This window comes from Oncorhynchus keta, chromosome 34 (genome assembly GCF_023373465.1).
Source record: "Oncorhynchus keta strain PuntledgeMale-10-30-2019 chromosome 34, Oket_V2, whole genome shotgun sequence".
In the NCBI taxonomy this organism is placed as follows: Eukaryota; Metazoa; Chordata; class Actinopteri; order Salmoniformes; family Salmonidae; genus Oncorhynchus; species Oncorhynchus keta.
This window is the reverse complement of record NC_068454.1, coordinates 11,505,951-11,530,815: the sequence shown is the minus strand read 5'-3', so window position 1 is coordinate 11,530,815 and position 24,865 is coordinate 11,505,951. Positions and strand designations below refer to the sequence as shown.

At 42.4% G+C, this 24,865-nt stretch overlaps 1 protein-coding gene across 14 annotated transcripts in view; it reads right to left on the bottom strand.

Moving 5' to 3' along the window:
* Positions 1–24,865, bottom strand: part of LOC118366590 (peripheral plasma membrane protein CASK-like) — a 268,680-nt gene that overhangs the window by 162,437 nt on the left and 81,378 nt on the right. For all 14 annotated transcript variants that reach the window (XM_052493084.1, XM_052493082.1, XM_052493091.1 and 11 more), the window contains exon 2: positions 22,363–22,475. In XM_052493084.1, the coding sequence (XP_052349044.1) occupies positions 22,363–22,475 (113 nt within the window). The remainder of the gene's footprint in view (positions 1–22,362; positions 22,476–24,865) is intronic.

Below are 24,865 nucleotides of genomic sequence, written 5' to 3'. Positions count from 1 at the left end.
GAGACATAGAGAGAGAGAGTTACACAGAGAGAGAGAGCTACACAGAGAGAGAGAGAGAGAGAGAGAGAGAGAGAGAGACATAGAGAGAGAGAGAGTTACACAGAGAGAGAGAGCTACACAGAGAGAGAGAGAGAGCTACACAGAGAGAGAGAGCTACACAGAGAGAGAGAGAGAGAGCTACACAGAGAGAGAGAGCTACACAGAGAGAGAGAGAGAGACACAGAGAGAGAGAAAAAAATAATAAGGAACAGCACGTCAGAAATCAGCTCAATTTAATTGAAGAATCCATTGAATCTAACCACTTCTGGGAAAATTGGAAAACTCTAAACAAACAACAACAGGAAGAGTTATCTATCTAAAATGGAGATGTATGGGTAAACCAATTCTCCAATCTGTTTGGCTCTATAACAAAGAACAAACAGCAAAAATATATACATGATCAAATAGAAATCTTAGAATCAATTATTAAAGACTACCTGAACACACTGGATTCTCCAATTACATTGAATGAACTACAGGACAAAATACAAACCCTCCAACCCAAAAAGGTCTGTGTGGTTGACGGTATCCTAAATTAAATGATAAAATATACAGACTACAAATTCCAATTGGCTATACTTAAACTCTGTAACATCATCCTCAGCTCTTGCATCTTCCCCAATATTTGGAACCAAGGACTGATCACCACAATCCACAAAAGTGGAGACAAATTTGACCCCAATAACTATCGGGGATATGCGTCAACAGCAACCAAAATAAAATGTTCTGCATTATCATTAACAGCAGACTCATACATTTCCTCAGCGAAAACAATGTACTGAGCAAATGTCAAATTGGCTTTTTACCAAATTGCCGTACGACAGACCACGTATTCACCCTGCACACCCTAATTGACAAACAAAAACCAAAACAAAGGCAAAGTGTTCTCATGCTTTGTTGATTTCAAAAAAGCTTTTGACTCAATTAGGCATGAGGGTCTGCAATACAAATGGATGGAAAGTGGTGTTGGGGGGAAAACATACAACATTATAAAATCGATGTGCACAAACAACAAGTGTGCGGTTAGAATTGGCAAAAAACGCACACATTTCTTTCCACGGGTCCGGAAGATGAGACAAGGATGCAGCTTAAGCCCCATCCTTTTAAACATGTATATTTACAGCATTATCTTCTCATTCTTCAAGCAGTGGAATGTTAGACATAGTTATTCTACAGACATACACACTGACACACTAACAAGCCCTGAAAGATCAGCCACTACAATATACTCCTATCCCTTCTTATCCCCTCCCCTCTCTACTCCTCTTTTCTCTCTCATCTCCACTCCTTCCCTCTACCTTCCGTCTTCCCCTCTCCTCTCCTCCGCTCTCCTCATCCATCCATCCATTACAGCAGGCACTTTCCTTGATATTCTCCTCCAGGCAACAGCTATTCTGGGAGGGAATATTGCCGCATGCACATACACCGCAAATACACACACAAACACGTCGCACGCACACACACACACACACACACACACACACACACACACACACACACACACACACACACACACACACACACACACACACACACACACACACACACACACACACACACACACACACACACACACACACACACACACACACACACACACACACACACACACACACACACACACACACACACACACACACACACACACACACACACACGCACACACACACATGCCACACACATGCCACACACACACACGTTGTATGTTATTTCCTGTCTCTGGGGACTGAGAACACTTATTCCAGAAGTCTGCCCTCCTGAGTCGTCACAACATTCTGGAAACACTCTTCATCCCATGTAGCCCTGGCTTAGCCCACAGTATTCCCATCCATCTCCCAGAGCAGGACAGGGACATGTGAGAGAGGAAGACATTCTCTCTGATCTCTCCTTTCACATTGCCTGTTTCTGTCATTATTTCTCCTGAAACTCTGACATTGGCACTGCTGATGAATGTGAAATGTCCTCCAGTTGCTTCAAAATGGATTGCAGGCTGTGTGTACCAGTGTACTTATGTTTATTTGTGTTACATTACAGAGAAGGATATTAAGGGCAGACAAGCAGGAGGGCAAAGTGTAAGGTGCATTAAATTGTGTTATATTCTCCTACATTCCTTTTACATTTCCACAAACTTCAAAGTGTTTCCTTTCAAATGGTATCAAGAGTATGCATATCCTTGCTTCAGGGCTTTAGGTTAAGGATCCGCCCCTTTTTTTCCTATTTTCGCCAAAAATGACATACCCAAATCTAACTGAAGCAAGGATATGCATATTCCTGATACCATTTGAAAAGAAACACTTTGAAGTTTGTGGAAATGTGAAAGAAAGGAATGTAGGACAATATATGTGGTAGAAGAAAATACAAAGAAAAAAAACAACCAGTCTTTTTCTACCACCATCTTGAAATGCGAAATGAGAAAGGTCAGAGTTCTAGCCGTCACACTGGTTGTAATTCCAATAGTCTCCACAAGATGGCAGCAGTGTATGTGCATAGTTTAAAATGGATAACTTGAAGTATGACTGAACAACACGACTTTTAGTGTGAAGTCCCCTGGTACATTTGGGCAAATCGTGAAGGAAACATTCGTATTCATTTTCCATTTTTCTGCAAGAATATCGTCAGATCTTTATACTTGGACTGTCCAAGTATTAGTAGCCATATTATAAGGTCAACATTTGCAAAACAACCAGTTTTCATAACTTCATAACTCTGAATATCCTTATCATTTTTGTCCAAAATGAAAAGGCATGCTGTCGTACAAGGTTAGTAGCAACATTCTACGACATATACAGCTCATTGGCTATCTAGCTAGCTTAGTTTGACCCTGATTGGTGCTTATTTGACAAAGATACAGACATTCAAGTAATGGTGCCTGCATCATTGGCATGCCATGAAGGCGTAGCCCTCTAACCAAATATGGTGTCCTATAGGATATACAGTGAGGGAAAAATTATTTGATCCCCTGCTGATTTTGCACATTTGCCCATTGACAAATAAATGATCAGTCTATAATTTTAATGGTAGGGTTTACTTGTGAGAGACAGAATAACAACAAAAAAATGCAGAAAAACGCATGTCAAAAATGTTATAAATTGATTTGCATTTTAATAAGGGAATATAAGTATTTGACCCCTCTGCAAAACATGACTTAGTACTTGGTGGCAAAACCCTTATTGGCAATCACAGAGGTCAGATGTTTCTTGTAGTTGGCCACCAGGTTTGCACACATCTCAGGAGGGATAATGTCCCACTCCTCTTTGCAGATCTTCTCCAAGTCATTAAGGTTTCGAGGCTGACGTTTGGCAACTCGAACGTTCAGCTCCCTCCACAGATTTTCTATGGGATTAAGATCTGGAGACTGGCTAGGCCACTCCAGGACCTTAATGTGCTTCTTCTTGAGCCACTCCTTTGTTGCCTTGGCTGTGTATTTTGGGTCATTGTCATGCTGGTATACCCATCCACGACCCATTTTCAATGCCCTGGCTGAGGGAAGGAGATTCTCACCCAAGATTTGACGGTACATGGCCCCGTCCATCGTCCCTTTGATACGGTGAAGTTGTCCTGTCCCCTTAGCAGAAAAACACCCCCAAAGCATAATGTTTCCACCTCCATGATTGACGGTGGGGATGGGGTTCTTGGGGTCATAGGCAGCATTCGTCCTCCTCCAAACATGGCGATGGCGAGTTGAGTTGATGCCAAAGAGCTCCATTTTGGTCTCATCAGACTACAACACTTTCACCCAGTTGTACTCTGAATCATTCAGATGTTCATTGGCAAACTTCAGACAGGCATGTATATGTGCTTTCTTGAGCAGTGGGACCTTGCGGGCGCTGCAGGATTTCAGTCCTTCACGGCGTAGTGTGTTACCAATTGTTTTCTTGGTGACTCCCAGCTCCCTTGAGATCATTGACAAGATCATCACATGTAGTTCTGGGCTGATTCCTCACTGTTCTCATGATCATTGCAACTCCATGAGGTGAGATCTTGCATGGAGCCCCAGGCCGAGGGAGATTGACAGTTCTTTTGTGTTTCTTCCATTTGCGAATAATCGCACCAACTGTTGTCACCTTCTCACCAAGCTGCTTGGCGATGGTCTTGTAGCCCATTCCAGCCTTGTGTAGGTCTACAATCTTGTCCCTGACATCCATAGAGAGTTCTGTGGTCTTGGCCATGGTGGAGAGTTTGGAATCTGATTGATTGATTGCTTTTGTGGACAGGTGTCTTTTATACAGGTAACAAACTGAGATTAGGAGCACTCCCTGTAAGAGTGTGCTCCTAATCTCAGCTCATTACCTGTATAAAAGACACCTGGGAGCCAGAAATATTTATGTTTGAGAGGGGGTCAAATACTTATTTCCCTCATTAAAATGCAAATCAATTTATAACATTTTTGACATGCGTTTCTCTGGATTTTTGTTGTTGTTATTCTCTCACTGTTCAAATAAGCCTACCATTACAATCACAGACTGATCATTTATTTCAGTGGGCAAACGTACAAAATCATCAGGGGATCAAATACTTTTTCTCCCTCACTGTACTACACCCCTAATGAAATATTGAAGTCTTGTTACCCTCTTGGATCTTTGAGGAATAAGAATGTGATTTGACTCGTTGAAACAGCATTTAGGGTGAGATTTTCTTTTTAGGATATGAAAAGGGATTTTATCTAACAAAACAACACATCTCCGGGACCCTTTGGATGATAAATCAGAGCAAGATTTCAAAATTTAAGTACACATTTCACCTTCAAAGATGAATTTATCAAACCTATCGTGATGAAAAAAGTGTTTTGTTGTTAGGAGCTCTCCTCAAACAATAGCATGGCATTTTTCACAGTAATAGCTACTGTAAATTGTACAGTGCAGGTATATTAACAAGAATTTAAGCGTTCAGCCGATATAAGACACTTATATGTAGAGACAATTGTTGTTTCTCTAAAATCTGCGATCTTGACATCACGCGCTGATTTACAACTGTCCCGTTGATGGAACGCAGATCCTTATTAAGATCCTACATCTGTAGGTAACGGGCTACAGGTACTGTGGAAAACAAATAGATCCACGTGCCACTCTCCCCTTTCAAGCTTACAGAACTCTTGCAGTCAGGTAGAAATACAGCTGGACTAAACCATAGCCACAATGAATAGGGGTGTACATAACCAATTAACTAGTTGATATTTTATTTAAACATAATTTCATCACATTCTTCATAGGCCTTCTACTCAAACCGGTTCACATCTTCAATAGCAGTGATCTTATTGAACAAAAAATACATATATAACAAAACTATCAGCGATAGTTGGTTAGTGTTTGTCCTAAGAGAATGACCCATACTGCTAGCATAGCGGCTAGCATTCACCGACGTTGCTTAACTTCGATATAGGGGGCGCTCTTTTAATTTTTGGATAAAAAAACGTTCCAGTTTTAAACAAGATATTTTGTCACAAAAAGATGCTCAACTATGCATGTAATTGGCAGCTTCGGAAAGAAAACACTCTGACGTTTCCAAATGTGCAAAGATATTATCTGTGAGTGCCACAGAACTGATGCTACAGGCGAAACCAAGATGAAATTTCAAACAGGAAATGCCCCAGATTTTGAATGCGCTTTGTTCCAATGTCTCCTTATATGGCTGTGATTGCGCAAGGAATGAGCCTACAATTTCTGTCGTTTCCCCAAGGTGTCTGCAGCATTGTGACATATTTGTAGGCATATCATTGGAAGATTGACCATAAGAGACTACATTTACCAGGTGCTCCGGTTGGTGTCCTCCGTTGCAATTATTGTGTAATCTCCAGCTGCGTGTATTTTAACATTTGCTTCAGAGGATAAACCAAACTGCCACGAATGATTTATCATCGAATAGATATGTGAAAAACACCTTGAGGATTGTTTCTAAACAACGTTTGCCATGTTTCTGTCGATATTATGGAGTTAATTTGGAAAAAAGTTTGGCATTGTAATGACCGAATTTTCTGTTTTTTTTCTTAGCCAAAGGTGATGAACAAAATGGAGCGATTTCTCCTACACAAATAATATTTTTGGAAAAACTGAACATTTGCTATCAAACTGAGAGTCTCCTCATTGAAAACATCCGAAGTTCTTCAAAGGTAAATTATTTTATTTGAATGCTTTTCTTGTTTTTGTGAAAATGTTGCCTGCTGAATGCTCGGCTTAATGCTATGCTAGCTATCAATACTCTTACACAAATGCTTGTGTAGCTATGGTTGAAAATCATATTTTGAACATCTGAGATGACAGTGTTGTTAACAAAAGGCTAAGCTTGTGAGCGAATATATTTATTTCATTTCATTTGCGATTTTCATGAATAGTTAACGTTGCGTTATGGTAATGAGCTTGAGGCTATAATTACGCCCCCGGATACGGGATTGCTCGACGCAACATGTTAACTAATGCTTACATACAGAAAGAAAAACTGTGTCTTCAGCTCCCAGTGATACTGTAGCTCTCAGGACGATGTGTGTGTGCGCGTGTGTGCGTGCGTGTGCGCGCGTGTGTGCTTGTGTGCGTGCGTGTGTGCGTGCGTGTGTGTGTGTGTGCGTGTGCATGCGTGTGTGTGTGTGTGTGTGCGTGTGCATGTGTGTGTGTGTGTGTGTGCGTGCGCTGGAAGTGACCGAATGGAAATGATTCTCAGATCACTGCATCAGCAGTACAGCTAACCTCAGAGAGGCAATGAATGGCTGCTGATGAATGAGGAGGGAGGGAGAGAGGGAAAAAGAGAGAGATTGCATAAGTGTGGCTGAATGAAAGAGATGAAATGAATGAAAATGAGGAGGAAGAGAGGGAGGGAATGGGTGGGAGGGAGTGTTGGGAGAGATGGAGGAGAGAGGGAGGGAGGGAAGGGTTGGGATGGAGGGGGATGGAGGGAGAGAGTGAGAGGGAGGGAGGGAGTGTTGGGAGAGATGGGGGAGAGAGGGAGGGAAGGGGTGGGAGGGAGGGGGATGGAGGGAGAGAGTGAGAGAGAGGGAGGGAGTGTTGGGAGAGATGGGGGAGAGAGGGAGGGAAGGGGTGGGAGGGAGGGAGGGAGGGTTGGGTGAGAGGGAGGAAAGGAGATCACATTCTACAGACCATGTCCTAGACCATGTACTTTCTACAAAGCCAGAGGAAGACCCAGGAGGAAAGTCCAAACCTCAGTATGTCTTTGACACACACATGCAAACTGCAGGAGGAATGTAAAACAGCATCATGTTCAAGTTGAAGCAGATGGGAGGAGAGGACAGGGGAGGAGAGGACAGGGGAGGAGAGGACAGGGGAGGAGAGAGGACAGGGGAGGAGAGGACAGGGGAGGAGAGGACAGGGGAGGAGAGGACAGGGGAGGAGAGAGGACAGGGGGGAGAGAGGACAGGGGGGAGAGGACAGGGGAGGAGAGAGGACAGGGTGGAGAGGACAGGGGGGAGAGAGGACAGGGGGAGAGGACAGGGGAGGAGAGGACAGGGGAGGAGAGGACAGGGGGAGAGGACAGGGTGGAGAGGACAGGGGGAGAGAGGACAGGGGGAGAGGGGACAGGGTGGAGAGGACAGGGGGAGAGAGGACAGGGGGGGGGAGGACAGGGGAGGAGAGGACAGGGGAGGAGAGGACAGGGGAGAGAGGACAGGGGGAGAGGACAGGGGAGGAGAGAGGACAGGGTGGAGAGGACAGGGGGGGAGAGAGGACAGGGGGGGAGAGGACAGGGGGAGAGGACAGGGGAGGAGAGGACAGGAGAGGAGAGGACAGGGGGAGAGAGGACAAGGGGAGAGGACAGGGGAGGAGAGAGGACAGGGTGGAGAGGACAGGGGGAGAGAGGACAGGGGGAGAGGACAGGGGAGGAGAGGACAGGGGGAGAGGACAGGGGGAGAGAGGACAGGGGGAGAGGACAGGGGAGGAGAGAGGACAGGGGGAGAGGACAGGGAGGAGAGAGGACAGGGGGAGAGGACAGGGGAGGAGAGAGGACAAGGGGGAGAGGACAGGGGGAAAGGACAGGGGAGGAGAGGACAGGGGGGACAGGGGGAAGAGAGAGATAGAGAGCCGTGGGGAGAGAGAGAAAGATGTGATCTCAAACGGGGGTCCCTGTTACTCCAGCTGGGAGTCAAAGCCTGCTCTGGAGGGGGACCGGAACTCTCAGTGTGTGTGTGTGTGTGTGTGTGTGTGTGTGTGTGTGTGTGTGTGTGTGTGTGTGTGTGTGTGTGTGTGTGTGTGTGTGTGTGTGTGTGTGTGTGTGTGTGTGTGTGTGTGTGTGTGTGTGTGTGTGTGCATGCGTGCATGCGCGTGATTTTTCTCCTGCTGGTAGTCGTTGCCTGCTCTGGAGGGGCAGCAGAGACAGGCCCTGCTACAAGGTATCACACTGAGAGCTCAGGCACCAGGTACAATTACTACTAGCTACCACCTGGAGAGGACAGTGAGGGAAGGAGGGAAAGAAAGAGGGAGGGAGGGGTGGATGGAAAGTGATGAATCTATCTGGTTATCTGGCATGCTTTTCTCCTTCCTCTCTTCTCTAGCAATTTGTATTTTTTATTTATTTTATTTCCGGATCTTTCTTGGGTTCAATCACGATTACGCTGTTGCATATAAAAAAAACAGTACGTAACAACACGCATTATTACACCACTACTCTTCCACTATATATCTACAATACAACACATTATTACACCACTACTCTACCACTATATATCTACAATACAATACATTATTACACCACTACTCTTCCACTATATATCTACAATACAACACATTATTACACCACTACTCTACCACTATATATCTACAATACAATACATTATTACACCACTACTCTACCACTATATATCTACAATACAATACATTATTACACCACTACTCTACCACTATATATCTACAATACAACACATTATTACACCACTACTCTACCACTATATATCTACAATACAATACATTATTACACCACTATATATCTACAATACAACACATCATTACATCACTACTCTTCCACTATATATCTACAATACAACACATTATTACACCACTACTCTACCACTATATATCTACAATACAATACATTATTACACCACTACTCTTCCACTATATATCTACAATACAACACATTATTACACCACTACTCTACCACTATATATCTACAATACAATACATTATTACACCACTACTCTACCACTATATGGTCCTTCTGTAGCTCAGTTGGTAGAGCATGGCGCTTGTAACGCCAGGGTAGTGGGTTCGATCCCCGGGACCACCCATACGTAGAATGTATGCACACATGACTGACTGTAAGTCGCTTTGGATAAAAGCGTCTGCTAAATGGCGTATATTATTATTATATTATTATTACTATATATCTACAATACAACACATTATTACACCACTACTCTACCACTATATATCTACAATACAATACATTATTACACCACTACTCTACCACTATATATCTACAATACAACACATTATTACACCACTACTCTACCACTATATATCTACAATACAACACATTATTACACCACTACTCTACCACTATATATCTACAATACAACACATTATTACACCACTATATATCTACAATACAACACATTATTACACCACTACTCTTCCACTATATATCTACAATACAACACATTATTACACCACTATATATCTACAATACAACACATTATTACACCACTACTCTTCCACTATATATCTACAATACAATACATTATTACACTACTACTCTTCCACTATATATCTACAATACAACACATTATTACACCACTATATATCTACAATACAACACATTATTACACCACTACTCTTCCACTATATATCTACAATACAACACATTATTACACCACTATATATCTACAATACAATACATTATTACACTACTACTCTTCCACTATATATCTACAATACAACACATTATTACACCACTATATATCTACAATACAATACATTATTACACCACTACTCTACCACTATATATCTACAATACAATACATTATTACACCACTACTCTACCACTATATATCTACAATACAACACATTATTACACCACTACTCTACCACTATATATCTACAATACAATACATTATTACACCACTATATATCTACAATACAACACATCATTACATCACTACTCTTCCACTATATATCTACAATACAACACATTATTACACCACTACTCTACCACTATATATCTACAATACAATACATTATTACACCACTACTCTTCCACTATATATCTACAATACAACACATTATTACACCACTACTCTACCACTATATATCTACAATACAATACATTATTACACCACTACTCTACCACTATATGGTCCTTCTGTAGCTCAGTTGGTAGAGCATGGCGCTTGTAACGCCAGGGTAGTGGGTTCGATCCCCGGGACCACCCATACGTAGAATGTATGCACACATGACTGACTGTAAGTCGCTTTGGATAAAAGCGTCTGCTAAATGGCGTATATTATTATTATATTATTATTACTATATATCTACAATACAACACATTATTACACCACTACTCTACCACTATATATCTACAATACAACACATTATTACACCACTATATATCTACAATACAACACATTATTACATCACTACTCTACCACTATATATCTACAATACAATACATTATTACACCACTACTCTACCACTATATATCTACAATACAACACATTATTACACCACTACTCTACCACTATATATCTACAATACAACACATTATTACACCACTACTCTACCACTATATATCTACAATACAACACATTATTACACCACTATATATCTACAATACAACACATTATTACACCACTACTCTTCCACTATATATCTACAATACAACACATTATTACACCACTATATATCTACAATACAACACATTATTACACCACTATATATCTACAATACAACACATTATTACACCACTACTCTTCCACTATATATCTACAATACAATACATTATTACACTACTACTCTTCCACTATATATCTACAATACAACACATTATTACACCACTATATATCTACAATACAACACATTATTACACCACTACTCTTCCACTATATATCTACAATACAACACATTATTACACCACTATATATCTACAATACAATACATTATTACACTACTACTCTTCCACTATATATCTACAATACAACACATTATTACACCACTATATATCTACAATACAACACATTATTACACCACTACTCTTCCACTATATATCTACAATACAATACATTATTACACCACTACTCTACCACTATATATCTACAATACAATACATTATTACACCACTACTCTTCCACTATATATCTACAATACAACACATTATTACACCACTACTCTACCACTATATATCTACAATACAATACATTATTACACCACTACTCTTCCACTATATATCTACAATACAATACATTATTACACCACTATATATCTACAATACAATACATTATTACATCACTACTCTTCCACTATATATCTACAATACAACACATTATTACACCACTATATATCTACAATACAACACATTATTACACCACTATATATCTACAATACAATACATTATTACATCACTACTCTTCCACTATATATCTACAATACAACGCATTATTACACCACTACTCTTCCACTATATATCTACAATACAACACATTATTACACCACTACTCTTCCACTATATATCTACAACACATTATTACACCACTACTCTACCACTATGTATCTACAATACAACACATTATTACACCACTACTCTACCACTATATATCTACAATACAACACATTATTACACCACTACTCTACCACTATATATCTACAATACAACACATTATTACACCACTACTCTTCCACTATATATTTACAATACAACACATTATTACACCACTACTCTACCACTATATATCTACAATACAACACATTATTACACCACTACTCTACCACTATATATCTACAATACAACACATTATTACACCACTATATATCTACAATACAACACATTATTACACCACTACTCTTCCACTATATATCTACAATACAACACATTATTACACCACTATATATCTACAATACAACACATTATTACACCACTACTCTACCACTATATATCTACAATACAACACATTATTACACCACTACTCTTCCACTATATATTTACAATACAACACATTATTACACCACTACTCTACCACTATATATCTACAATACAACACATTATTACACCACTACTCAACCACTATATATCTACAATACAACACATCATTACATCACTACTCTACCACTATATATCTACAATACAATACATTATTACACCACTACTCTACCACTATATATCTACAATACAACACATTATTACACCACTACTCTACCACTATATATCTACAATACAATACATTATTACACCACTACTCTACCACTATATATCTACAATACAACACATCATTACACCACTACTCTACCACTATATATCTACAATACAACACATCATTACATCACTACTCTACCACTATATACCTACCAATACATTATTACACCACTACTCTACCACTATATATCTACAATACAATACATTATTACACCACTATATATCTACAATACAACACATTATTACACCACTACTCTACCACTATATATCTACAATACAACACATTATAACACACTACTCTGCCACTATATATCTACAATACGAAATCAATACTACAAAAAAAGAACGATATTGAAATATAAGTGTGTGTCTGTGTGTGTGTGTGTGTGTGTGTGTGTGTGTGTGTGTGTGTGTGTGTGTGTGTGTGTCCCGACACTGTTCCATAAGGTGTAGTTTTTTAAAATCAGTTATTTAAATGTGATTTCACTGCTTGACTGAGTTACATGTGAGCCAAATGTGTGTTTGTAAACAGAGAGAATGTGTGTGTGTGTAGGAAAGCTATACATTAGTGTGTGAGACCCTTGCTGGCCGATCAATCACTGGGCCACACCCTGTCTGGGTCCTTTTGGCCTGTCCCTAGGCTCTGTGCAGCGTTGTGTGTGTGAGACCCCTGCTAGGTCGATCACTGGGCCACGCCCTGTCTGGGTCCTTTTGGCCTGTCCCTAGGCTCTGTGCAGCGTTGTGTGAGACCCCTGTCTGGGCTACTTTTGGCCTGTCCCTAGGCTCTGTGCAGCGTTGTGTGTGAGACCCCTGTCTGGGCTACTTTTGGCCTGTCCCTAGGCTCTGTGCAGCGTTGTGTGTGAGACCCCTGTCTGGGTCCTTTTGGCCTGTCCCTAGGCTCTGTGCAGCGTTGTGTGTGAGACCCCTGTCTGGGTCCTTTTGGCCTGTCCCTAGGCTCTGTGCAGCGTTGTGTGTGAGACCCCTGTCTGGGTCCTTTTGGCCTGTCCCTAGGCTCTGTGCAGCGTTGTGTGTGAGACCCCTGTCTGGGTCCTTTTGGCCTGTCCCTAGGCTCTGTGCAGCGTTGTGTGTGAGACCCCTGTCTGGGTCCTTTTGGCCTGTCCCTAGGCTCTGTGCAGCGTTGTGTGTGAGACCCCTGTCTGGGTCCTTTTGGCCTGTCCCTAGGCTCTGTGCAGCGTTGTGTGTGAGACCCCTGTCTGGGTCCTTTTGGCCTGTCCCTAGGCTCTGTGCAGCGTTGTGTGTGAGACCCCTGTCTGGGTCCTTTTGGCCTGTCCCTAGGCTCTGTGCAGCGTTGTGTGTGAGACCCCTGTCTGGGTCCTTTTGGCCTCTCCCTAGGCTCTGTGCAGCGTTGTGTGTGAGACCCCTGTCTGGGTCCTTTTGGCCTCTCCCTAGGCTCTGTGCAGCGTTGTGTGTGAGACCCCTGTCTGGGTCCTTTTGGCCTGTCCCTAGGCTCTGTGCAGCGTTGTGTGTGAGACCCCTGTCTGGGTCCTTTTGGCCTCTCCCTAGGCTCTGTGCAGCGTTGTGTGTGAGACCCCTGTCTGGGTCCTTTTGGCCTCTCCCTAGGCTCTGTGCAGCGTTGTGTGTGAGACCCCTGTCTGGGTCCTTTTGGCCTCTCCCTAGGCTCTGTGCAGCGTTGTGTGTGAGACCCCTGTCTGGGTCCTTTTGGCCTGTCCCTAGGCTCTGTGCAGCGTTGTGTGTGAGACCCCTGTCTGGGTCCTTTTGGCCTCTCCCTAGGCTCTGTGCAGCGTTGTGTGTGAGACCCCTGTCTGGGTCCTTTTGGCCTGTCCCTAGGCTCTGTGCAGCGTTGTGTGTGAGACCCCTGTCTGGGTCCTTTTGGCCTGTCCCTAGGCTCTGTGCAGCGTTGTGTGTGAGACCCCTGTCTGGGTCCTTTTGGCCTGTCCCTAGGCTCTGTGCAGCGTTGTGTGTGAGACCCCTGTCTGGGTCCTTTTGGCCTCTCCCTAGGCTCTGTGCAGCGTTGTGTGTGTGTCTCTGCTCCTGTATTAAAGATGATCACAGTAACTGTTCTCTTTTCTACCATCATGTGAAAAATAAAAAATATTAAATCACCAAAGGGAACAGTGTTGCTGCCATCAGTTGTATGTGTCTGTGTGTGTGTGTGTGTGTGTGTGTGTGTGTGTGTGTGTGTGTGTGTGTGTGTGTGTGTGTGTGTGTGTGTGTGTGTGTGTGTGTGTGTGTCTGTGTGTGTGTGTGTGTGTGTGTGTGTCTGTGTGTGTGTGTGTGTGTCTGTGTGTGTGTGTGTGTGTGTGTGTGTGTGTGTGTGTGTGTGTGTGTGTGTGTGTGTGTGTGTGTGTGTGTGTGTGTGTGTGTGTGTGTGTGTGTGTGTGTGTGTGTGTGTGTGTGTGTGTGTGTGTGTGTGTGTGTGTGTGTGTGTCTGTGTGTGTGTCTGTGTGTGTGTGTGTGTGTGTGTGTGTGTGTGTGTGTGTGTGTGTGTGTGTGTGTGTGTCTGTGTGTGTACGGTTGATAGATTTCCCAGCGCTCCAGCCAAGGCTTGTGATAGGATATAAAGGAGATGGATGGTGATGGAGAGAAATGGAAGATTAATTTCAGATTTATTTCTGTTTTTCTCTGTCGTTTTCCATCCCTCTGTTTTCATCACTCGCTTAATGAGAACGTTAGGATGACATAAATCCATGGCTCTGGTAGATATTTCTCCTCTGTGAAGCAGGATACATGATCCCTCGTTCACAAGGTGTTTGTAGGGGCTTGACTCTGATATGTGGTAGAAAGAGAAGCTAAACTTAAACAGTCATGCAGACTTAAAAAGCCACTTAACCTGACAGCTCATTTTTACAGCATGCACAGATGGCTCAATTGCATAAATCACTACCGAAGTAATAAATAACACTAGTAGTAAAAATGATGAGAATAATGACATTTTTCAAATATATTTTCAAAACCTTTACATTTTCTCTGTATGGAAATGTTATGCCAGACTGGCTCCCAGAATGGAGCAGTGTTTCTCTAGAAAAGTATAAAAAAGTATGTGAACAAGCAATGTCAGCACAATAACTGTTCGTTGGGAGCTTCATGAAATGGTTTCCGTGGCCGAGCAGCCGCACACAAGCCTAACATCACCATTGCACAATACCAACTCTCAGCTTGAGTGGTGTAAAGCTTGCCGCCATTGAATTCTGGAGCCGTGGAAACGTGTTCTCTGGAGTGATGAATGAAGCTTTACCATCTGGCAGTCCGACAGACAAATCTGAGTTTGGAGGATGCCAGGAGTACACTACCTGACCCAATGCATAATGCCAACTGTAAAGTTTGGTGGGGGAGGAATAATGGTCTGGGGTTGTTTTTCATGTTTCGGTCTAGGCCCCTTAGTTCCAGTGAAGAGAAATCTTAATGCCACAGTATACCATGACATGTTAGACAATTCCGTGCTTCCAACTTTGTGGCAACAGTTTGGGGAAGGACCTTTCCTGTTTCAGCAGGATAATGCCCCCGTGCACAACCGAGGTCCATACAGAAATGGTTTGTTGAGGTTGGTGTGGAAGAACTTGACTGTTCTGCACAGACCCCTGACCTCAACCCCATCAAGAACCTTTGGGATGAAATGGAACGCTGACTGCGAGCCAGGCCTAATCACCTAACATCAGCGCCTGACTTCAGTAATACTCTTGTGGATGAATGGAAGTAAGTCCCTGCAGCAATGTTCCAACATCTAGTGTAAAGCCTTCCCAGAACAGTGGAGGCTGTTATAGCAGCAAAGGGGGGAACAACGTCATATTAATGCCCATGATTTTGGAATGAGATGTTCGACGAGCATGCCCACATACTGTTGGCCAGGCCAGATCAGGCCGGATCAGCTACCAAACAACACAGTGACTTAACCTCTCCTGGGTAGGGGGCAATATTTTCACCTGCGGATAAAAAGCGTGCCCAAAGTAAACGGCCTGTTACTCAGGACGTCCTCCCTGAGGGTACATCGGTAGTGGTCTATCAAAGCTCTGTCGTTCCACCCCGCTCCTGCAGCCAAGGTCCGGAACTCCAGGGCAAAGTCCTGAGCGCTCCTCGTCTCCTGTCGCAGGTGGAACAGCCATTCACAGCTCGGAATCGGTGGGTGAACTCGGGGTAGTGATCCCTCGCCGAGCCTGGGCCATTCCACACCACATTAGCCCACTCCAGGGCTTGTCCCTTCAGACAGGAGACGAGGACGCTCACGGTCTCCTCCGCTGAAGGAGTAGAGGTATAGTTCCAGTTGGAGGAGGAACCCCTGACACCCAGCCGCCGTCCCATCATACTCCCTAGGGAGCGCCAAACGCAGGGCCCCGGAGCCGGATGCTGAAGCAGGGGTAGGTGGTGCTGGTGGAGGGGGTGCTGGAGATGAGGTGGGAGGGCCACTCCTCTCCCATCAGTCCATCCTCTCCATCATCAGATCCATGGCCGATCCTATTCGGTGGAGAATGCTGGTGTGGTGGAGGACCCTCTCCTCCATCGACGGGAGAGGAGGAATTTCATTACATTCCAGGGTTAAATTGAACAGAGATTTAAGGGGTTCAGCTATGAAATCAGCTGCCAGATTTAAAAAGCAGGGTTCCAGAAGATCAGGACCTGCAGTCTTTCTCTGATCTAAGGATTTCAGGGCTTTATGTACCACCTGCACTGAGAATGGAAAAAAATCTAAAGGGTTGATCAGCTCTCACTGGTTCATCCACACAGGGTTGTACAGAGAGAGGACACTGAATCAACCAGCCTACCAGATGATACAAAGTTCTCAATGAAACAATTCAGCATTTCAGTTTTAGCATATATAGCAACAGAGTCCTTCAAAACACATGACGGTTATTCATTTTAACACTACTGTTACCAAACATACACTTAATAGCCTTCCAGAACTTTCTAGGGTCATTCAGGGTCATCAGTGGTAACAGACATAAAATATTCAGTCTTGGCCTTCCTGAGAAGAAAATAACACTTGTTTCGTAACTGCCTAAAAATAAGCCAATCAGCACATGATGAACATGATTTCCTTGCTTTAGCTCAGGCTAGATTACGGTCGTGAATAATACAAGACAGCTCAGAAGAAAACCATGGATTATCCCGCCCTTTAACCCTGAACCTGCAGAATGGGGCATGCTTGTTTACTATTTGGAAAAATCCATAATGAAAGAATTTCCAGTCAGTTTCCACATCAGGGATAAGCTCAATCTTGCCCCAGTCAAAATAAAACAAATCATGAAAGAAAGCCTGCTCATTAAAACACCTCAAATTTCTCTTACGAATAAAACGTGGGTTTGTCTTAGGAACCTTAGTATTTCTAACAGCAACAACAGCACAATAGTTACTTAAATCAAAACAAAAAACACCAACCGCAGAACATTTATGTGGAACATTTGTCAATATCAAATCAATCAGGGTAGATTTATCTGGGCTTTTAAGATTTGGGCGAGTGAGTGAGTTAATTAACTGGGTAAGATTCATAGAATTACAAAACATTTTTAAATCATCAGACACTGGCTTTAACCAACACCAGTTGAGATCACCAATCAAGATAATTCCACTGGAAAGAAATTTAGACATAAGGTGCATCAGAGAAGAGAATGCATCACCGAAAGCAGAGGGGGGTCTATAACAGCCAATCACAGTTATAGAGAGACCTTTGAAACCTCAATATTCAAAGCAAGAAATTCCAACTGTTTACAAATAGTTTCAGACTTTGCCACACTTATAAGGAATTTAGTTTTTACATATATAGCCACACCCCAACTTTCTTAACCCGATCAGTGCGATACACATTGCAACCACTTATACAAATATCCTTATCAAAAACAGACTTGCTGAGCCAGGTTTCAGAAAACACAATTACATCAGCATCAGTTGATTTAAATCCTAACCCCATACATTTTTGACAACAGGCTGCATACATTTAAATGAAAAATACCAAAACCAAATCTTTGATTTAAAATCAGAGGGGGTTTGGAGACATTGCATATCAGGGCCACGTTACCTGATATCAACAAAAGAAGAATAACTAGGCACCTCTGTTTAATAACCTTGCACGGCTTCTCTTTTTTAAGAGACCTACTGCAAGCGAATTCTACAAGTGAGTTTCCAGACAATACAAAGCAGTCAATTAAAACCATTAGACTTTTGTAGTGAGTGTCAACTGAAGAAGATCTTCAAAGGTAAGGCATTCATTTTATCGCTATTTCTGACTTTTGTGGCACACCTGCCAGGTTGAAATATGACTTTCATGTGATTGTATGCGGGGCATCCTCAGATAATCACATGGTTTGGTGGAACAAACTCCCTCACGACGCCAGGACAGCAGAGTCAATCACCACCTTCCGGAGACACCTGAAACCCCACCTCTTTAAGGAATACCTAGGATAGGATAAAGTAATCCTTCTCACCCCCTTAAAAGATTTAGATGCACTATTGTAAAGTGGCTGTTCCACTGGATGTCATAAGGTGAATGCACCAATTTGTAAGTCGCTCTGGATAAGAGCGTCTGCTAAATGACTTAAATGTAAATGTAAATGTAATGTTAAATGGTTTGCTTTCGCCATAAAGCCTTTTTGAAATTTGACACAGCGGCTGGATTAACAAGAAGTTAAGCCTCTTGTTAGGACCTTGGCGTTACTCTGGACCCTGATCTCTCTTTTGACAAACATATCAAGACTGTTTCAAGGACAGCTTTTTTCCATCTATGTAACATTGCAAAAATCTTAAATTTTCTGTCCAAAAATAATGCAGAAAAATGTATCCATGCTTTTGTCACTTCTAGGTTAGACTACTTCAATGCCCTACTTTCCTGCTATCCGGATAAAGCACTAAATTCACTTCAGTTAGTGCCAAACAAGGCTACTAGAATCTTGACTAGAACCAAAAAATGTGATCATATTACTCCAGTGCGAGCCTCTCTACACTGGCTTCCTGTTAAGGCTAGGGCTGATTTCAAGGTTTTACTGCTAACCTACAAAGCATTACATGGGCTTGCTCCTACCCATCTTTCCAATTTGGTCCTGCTGTACATACCTACACGTATGCTGCAGTCACAAGACGCAGGCCTCCTAACTGACCCTAGAATTTCTAAGCAAACAGCTGAAGGCAGGGCTTTCTCCTATAGAGCTCCATTTTTATGGAATGGTCTGCCTATCCATGTGAGAGACGCAGACTCGGTCTCGACCTTTTAAGTATTTATTGAAGACTCATCTCTTCAGTAGGTCCTATGATTGAATGTCGTCTGGCCCAGGGGTGTGAAGGTGAATGGAAAGGCACTGGAGCAACGAACCTCCCTTGCTGTCTACGCCTGGCCGGTTCCCCTCTCTCCACTGGGATTCTCTGCCGCTAACCCTATTACAGGGAGTGAGTCACTGGCTTACTGGTGCTCTTCCATGCCATTCCTAGGAGGGGTGCGTCAATTGAGTGGGTTGAGTCACTGACGTGATCTTCCTGTCAGGGTTGGCGCCCCCATTGGGTTCGTGCCGTGGCTGAGATCTTGTGGGATATACCTGTAGTGGTGTGGGGGCTGTGCTTTGGCAAAGTGGGTGGGGTTATATCCTGCCTGTTTGGCCCTGTCCGGGGGTATCGTCGGATGGGGCCACAGTGTCATCCGACCCCTCCTGTCTCAGCCTCCAGTATATATGCTGAAGTATTTTATGTGTCGGGGGGCTAGGGTCAGTCTGTTATATCTATAGTATTTCTCCTGTCTTATCCGGTGTCCTGTCTGAATTTAAGTATGCTATCTCTAATTCTCTCTCTCTTTCTTTCATTCTTTCTTTCTTTCTCTCTTACTTTCATTCTTTCTTTCTCTCGGAGGAGGACCTGAGCCCTAGGACCATGCCTCAGGACTACCTGGCCTGATGACTCCTTGCTGTCCCCAGTCCACCTGGTCGTGCTGCTGCTGCCTGAGGCTATGGAAACCTGACCTGTTCACCGAATGTGCTACGTTTTTCCTAGCCACCGTGCATTGCTTTTGCTGTTTGGGGTTTTAGGATGGGTTCCTGTACAGCACTTTGTGACATCAGCTGACATAAGAAGGGTCTTATAAATACATTTGATTGATTGATTGACTAGACAGCCTCAATTGAGCACAGAAAGAACAGTCTCACTAAATAGCCTCAATGGAGCACAGAAAGAACAGTCTCACGAGACAGCCTCAATTGAGCACAGAAAGTACAGTGTCACTTGACAGCCTCAATAGAGCACAGAAAGAACTGTCTCACAAGACAGCATCAATAGAGCACAGAAAGAACAGACTCACTAGACAGCATCAATAGAGCACAGAAAGAACCGTCTCACTAGACAGCCTCAATAGAACACAGAAATAACAGTGTCACTAGACATCCTCAATAGAGTACAGAAATAATAGTCTCACAAGACAGCCTCAATAAAGCACAGAAAGATCTCACAGAACTTCTCTCTTTCTCTCTCTTTCTTTCCCTTCCTTTCTCTCACTCCCTCACACCATTCTCTCTGACTGTCTCTTTATCCATCTCCCATTCTATCTCCCTCCCTCCCTCCCTCCCTCCCTCCCTCCCTCCCTCCCTCCCTCCCTCCCTCCCTCCCTCCCTCCCTCCCTCCCTCCCTCCCTCCCTCCCTCCCTCCGTGTGTCTGTCTGTTTGTATATCTGTCTGTCCCCATATACATACTGGAGACAGACTTCCTGTCAGTCCGTCTGTTTGTCCGTCCATCCGTCTGTCCGTCTTTCTCTCTGCTTCTCATAGGAGGTAAGTGTAACGGTCACCAAGTATAATTTGCAGCGGTAGAGCCAATGGTTAGGCAGAACAAAGTGGTAATGTAATATAATATATAATAATGTAATATAATGTAGATCTGGAAGGGGAAGGGAACAATCAGTATGATTCTCCATTGCTGATGAGATGCCATCAGTTGCCTGCCTCTGTGTGTGGTAGACAGTCATGCAAAGAAACACTGCTGTCAATTTACCCTCAATTGGCTCAGTGTGTGTGTGTGTGTGTGTGTGTGTGTGTGTGTGTGGGTGGATAGGAATGTGCATGCTTGAGCCAAGAAAAGGAAGATAAATCATAATGAGAGGTGGAAGCTATAGTATCTACAGGCCATGGACTTCACCGAGATTGAACCCTGCAATCTTCCCCTCTTAAAACACAGATAGAACAGATAGATAGAACTGTCTGTCTGTCTGTCTGTCTGTCTGTCTGTCTGTCTGTCTGTCTGTCTGTCTGTCTGTCTGTCTGTCTGTCTGTGTCTCTCTCTCTCTCTCTGAGGTCAGTGTGGAGAGTCTAGTGCTTCGTGCAGACATCATTTCACGACTCACTGAGCTCTTTGTGGTTGTTTTTACAAAAGATAACTGAACTATCAAAATGTCTTGTGTGATCGTTTCTACCTCAGGCGCGGAGGTAAAGGGTTATTAGGAGTACCAGATCAGAGGGAGGACATTGGGAGAACCGACACACACACACACACACACACACACACACACACACACACACACACACACACACACACACACACACACACACACACACACACACACACACACACACACACACACACACACACACACACACACACACACACACACACCGTGCCTGTCTCTGAGAGGGAGGGTGAAATCTAAAGTTTCCTCATACGAGTCCAACTGTGTGTCTGGATAGACCCCTGCCGTGCGGTCATATTGTGCAGCATCTCTCTCTGGAGATCAATGATACAACACAGCTCACCCTGGATGACCTCTCACACACACACACACACACACACACACACACACACACACACACACACACACACACACACACACACACACACACACACACACACACACACACACACACACACACACACACACACACACACACACACACACACACACACACAGACACACACAGACACAGACAGACACAGACAGACACAGACAGCTGATAGTGTGTACATGTTTGCCTCTATAACCATCAGCATCCACACACAACGGAGAGAAGGATAAATTGTGTATGTGTGTGTGTGTGTGTGCTCTCTCACCCTCTGTGCTGAGACCAGGGCTGGAGGTAAACTGGGCCACGTCTACGATCTTCACAGCAAACTGCTGTCCTGTGTCTCTGTTGATACATCTTCGTACCACACTGAATGGACCCCTGCACATGACAGAACGCACACATTAACATCTCATACCTTTTATAAAGGACAGAATACATTAACATCTCATACCTTTTATACAGGACAGAACACATTAACATCTCATACCTTTGATACAGGACAGAACACATTAACATCTCATACCAGGACAGAATACATTAACATGAGTCAATCACCACCTTCCGGAGACACCTGAAACCCCACCTCTTTAAGGAATACCTAGGATAGGATAAAGTAATCCTTCTCACCCCCCTTAAAAGATTTAGATGCACTATTGTAAAGTGGCTGTTCCACTCAATGTCATAAGGCGAATGCACCAATTTGTAAGTCGCTCTGGATAAGAGCGTCTGCTAAATGACTTAAATGTAAATGTAAATGTAAACATCTCATACCAGGACAGAACACATTAACATCTCATACCTTTATACAGGACAGAACACATTAACATCTCATACCTTTTATACAGGACAGAACACATTAACATTTCATACCTTTGATACAGGACAGAATACATTAACATCTCATACCTTTATACAGGACAGAATACATTAACATCTCATACCTTTGATACAGGACAGAACACATTAACATCTCATACCTTTATACAGGACAGAACACATTAACATCTCATACCTTTATACAGGACAGAATACATTAACATCTCATACCATTATACAGGGCAGAACACATTAACATCTCAAACCTTTATACAGGACAGAATACATTAACATCTCATACCTTTATACAGGACAGAATACATTAACATCTCATACCATTATACAGGGCAGAACACATTAACATCTCAAACCTTTATACAGGACAGAATACATTAACATCTCATACCTTTATACAGGACAGAACACATGAACATCTCATACCTTTATACAGGACAGAATACATTAACATCTCATACCTTTATACAGGACAGAATACATTAACATATCATACCTTTATACAGGACAGAATACATTAACATCTCATACCTTTATACAGGACAGAATACATTAACATCTCATACCTTTATACAGGACAGAATACATTAACATCTCATACCTTTATACAGGACAGAATACATTAACATCTCATACCTTTTATACAAGACAGAACACATTAACATCTCATAGTAAAAGTAAAGATACCTTAATAGAAAAATGACTCAAGTAAAAGTCACCCAGGAAAATACTACTTGAGTAATAGTCTAAAAGTATTTGGTTTAAAATATACTTAAGTATCAAAAGTCAAAGTAGAAGTATAAATCATTTCAAATAGCTTATTTTAAGCAAAGCAGTTGGCCACATTTTCTTGTTTTTAAAATGAATGGATAACCAGGGGCTCACTCCAACACAGACATAATCTACAAATGAAGCATGTGTGTTTAGTGAGATCGTCAGATCAGAGGCAGAAGGGATGACCAGGGATGTTCTCTTGATAAGTGCGTGAATTGGACCATTTTTCTGTCCTGCTCAGCATTCAAAATAAAACGAGTACTTTTGGGTGTCAAGTAAAATGTATGGAGTAATTTCTTTAGGAACATATAGTGAAGTAAAAGTAAAAGTAGTCAAAAATATAAATAGTAAAATAACGTACAGATACCCCAAAAAACTACTTAAGTAGTATTTTAAATTAATTAAGTACTTAAGTACTTTACACCATTGTATACAGGACAGAACAAATTAACAGCTCATACATTTATACAATAATTGTTCATGAATGTATCTGCAGTACCCCTGTGATGATCGTCCTATCATCTCTGTCACTTATCTATCATCTCTGTCACTTATCTATCATCTCTGTCACTTATCTATAATCTCTGTCACTTATCTATCATCTCTGTCACTTATCTATAATCTCTGTCACTTATCTATCATCTCTGTCACTTATCTATCATCTCTGTCACTTATCTATCATCTCTGTCACTTATCTATAATCTCTGTCACTTATCTATCATCGCTGTCACTCATCTAAAGAGATGCCTAGTATTAATGACCTGACATTGTTTATGGAACAGTTTATGAGTAGCACATGTATTTATTGATAATCATATGGGTTAGAGATGCCCTCTTGATTATTGTAGATCACATGTAATGAGAAGAAACATGAGTTTGTTGTGCGTCGACGGAAATTGGTTTGTGCGCGCAAAATCTTTTGTTTTGTGTCGCTAGGTATAGTTCTCTTTGTAAACATGTTTGGAACGATCAGAAGTGGGATACTAATCTCACCAATGGTGTCAGAAGTGAGATACTAATCTCACCAATTATGTCAGAAGTGAGATACTAATCTCACCAATGATGTCAGAAGTGAGATACTAATCTCACCAATGGTGTCAGAAGTGAGATACTAATCTCACCAATGATGTCAGAAGTGAGATACTAATCTCACCAATGATGTC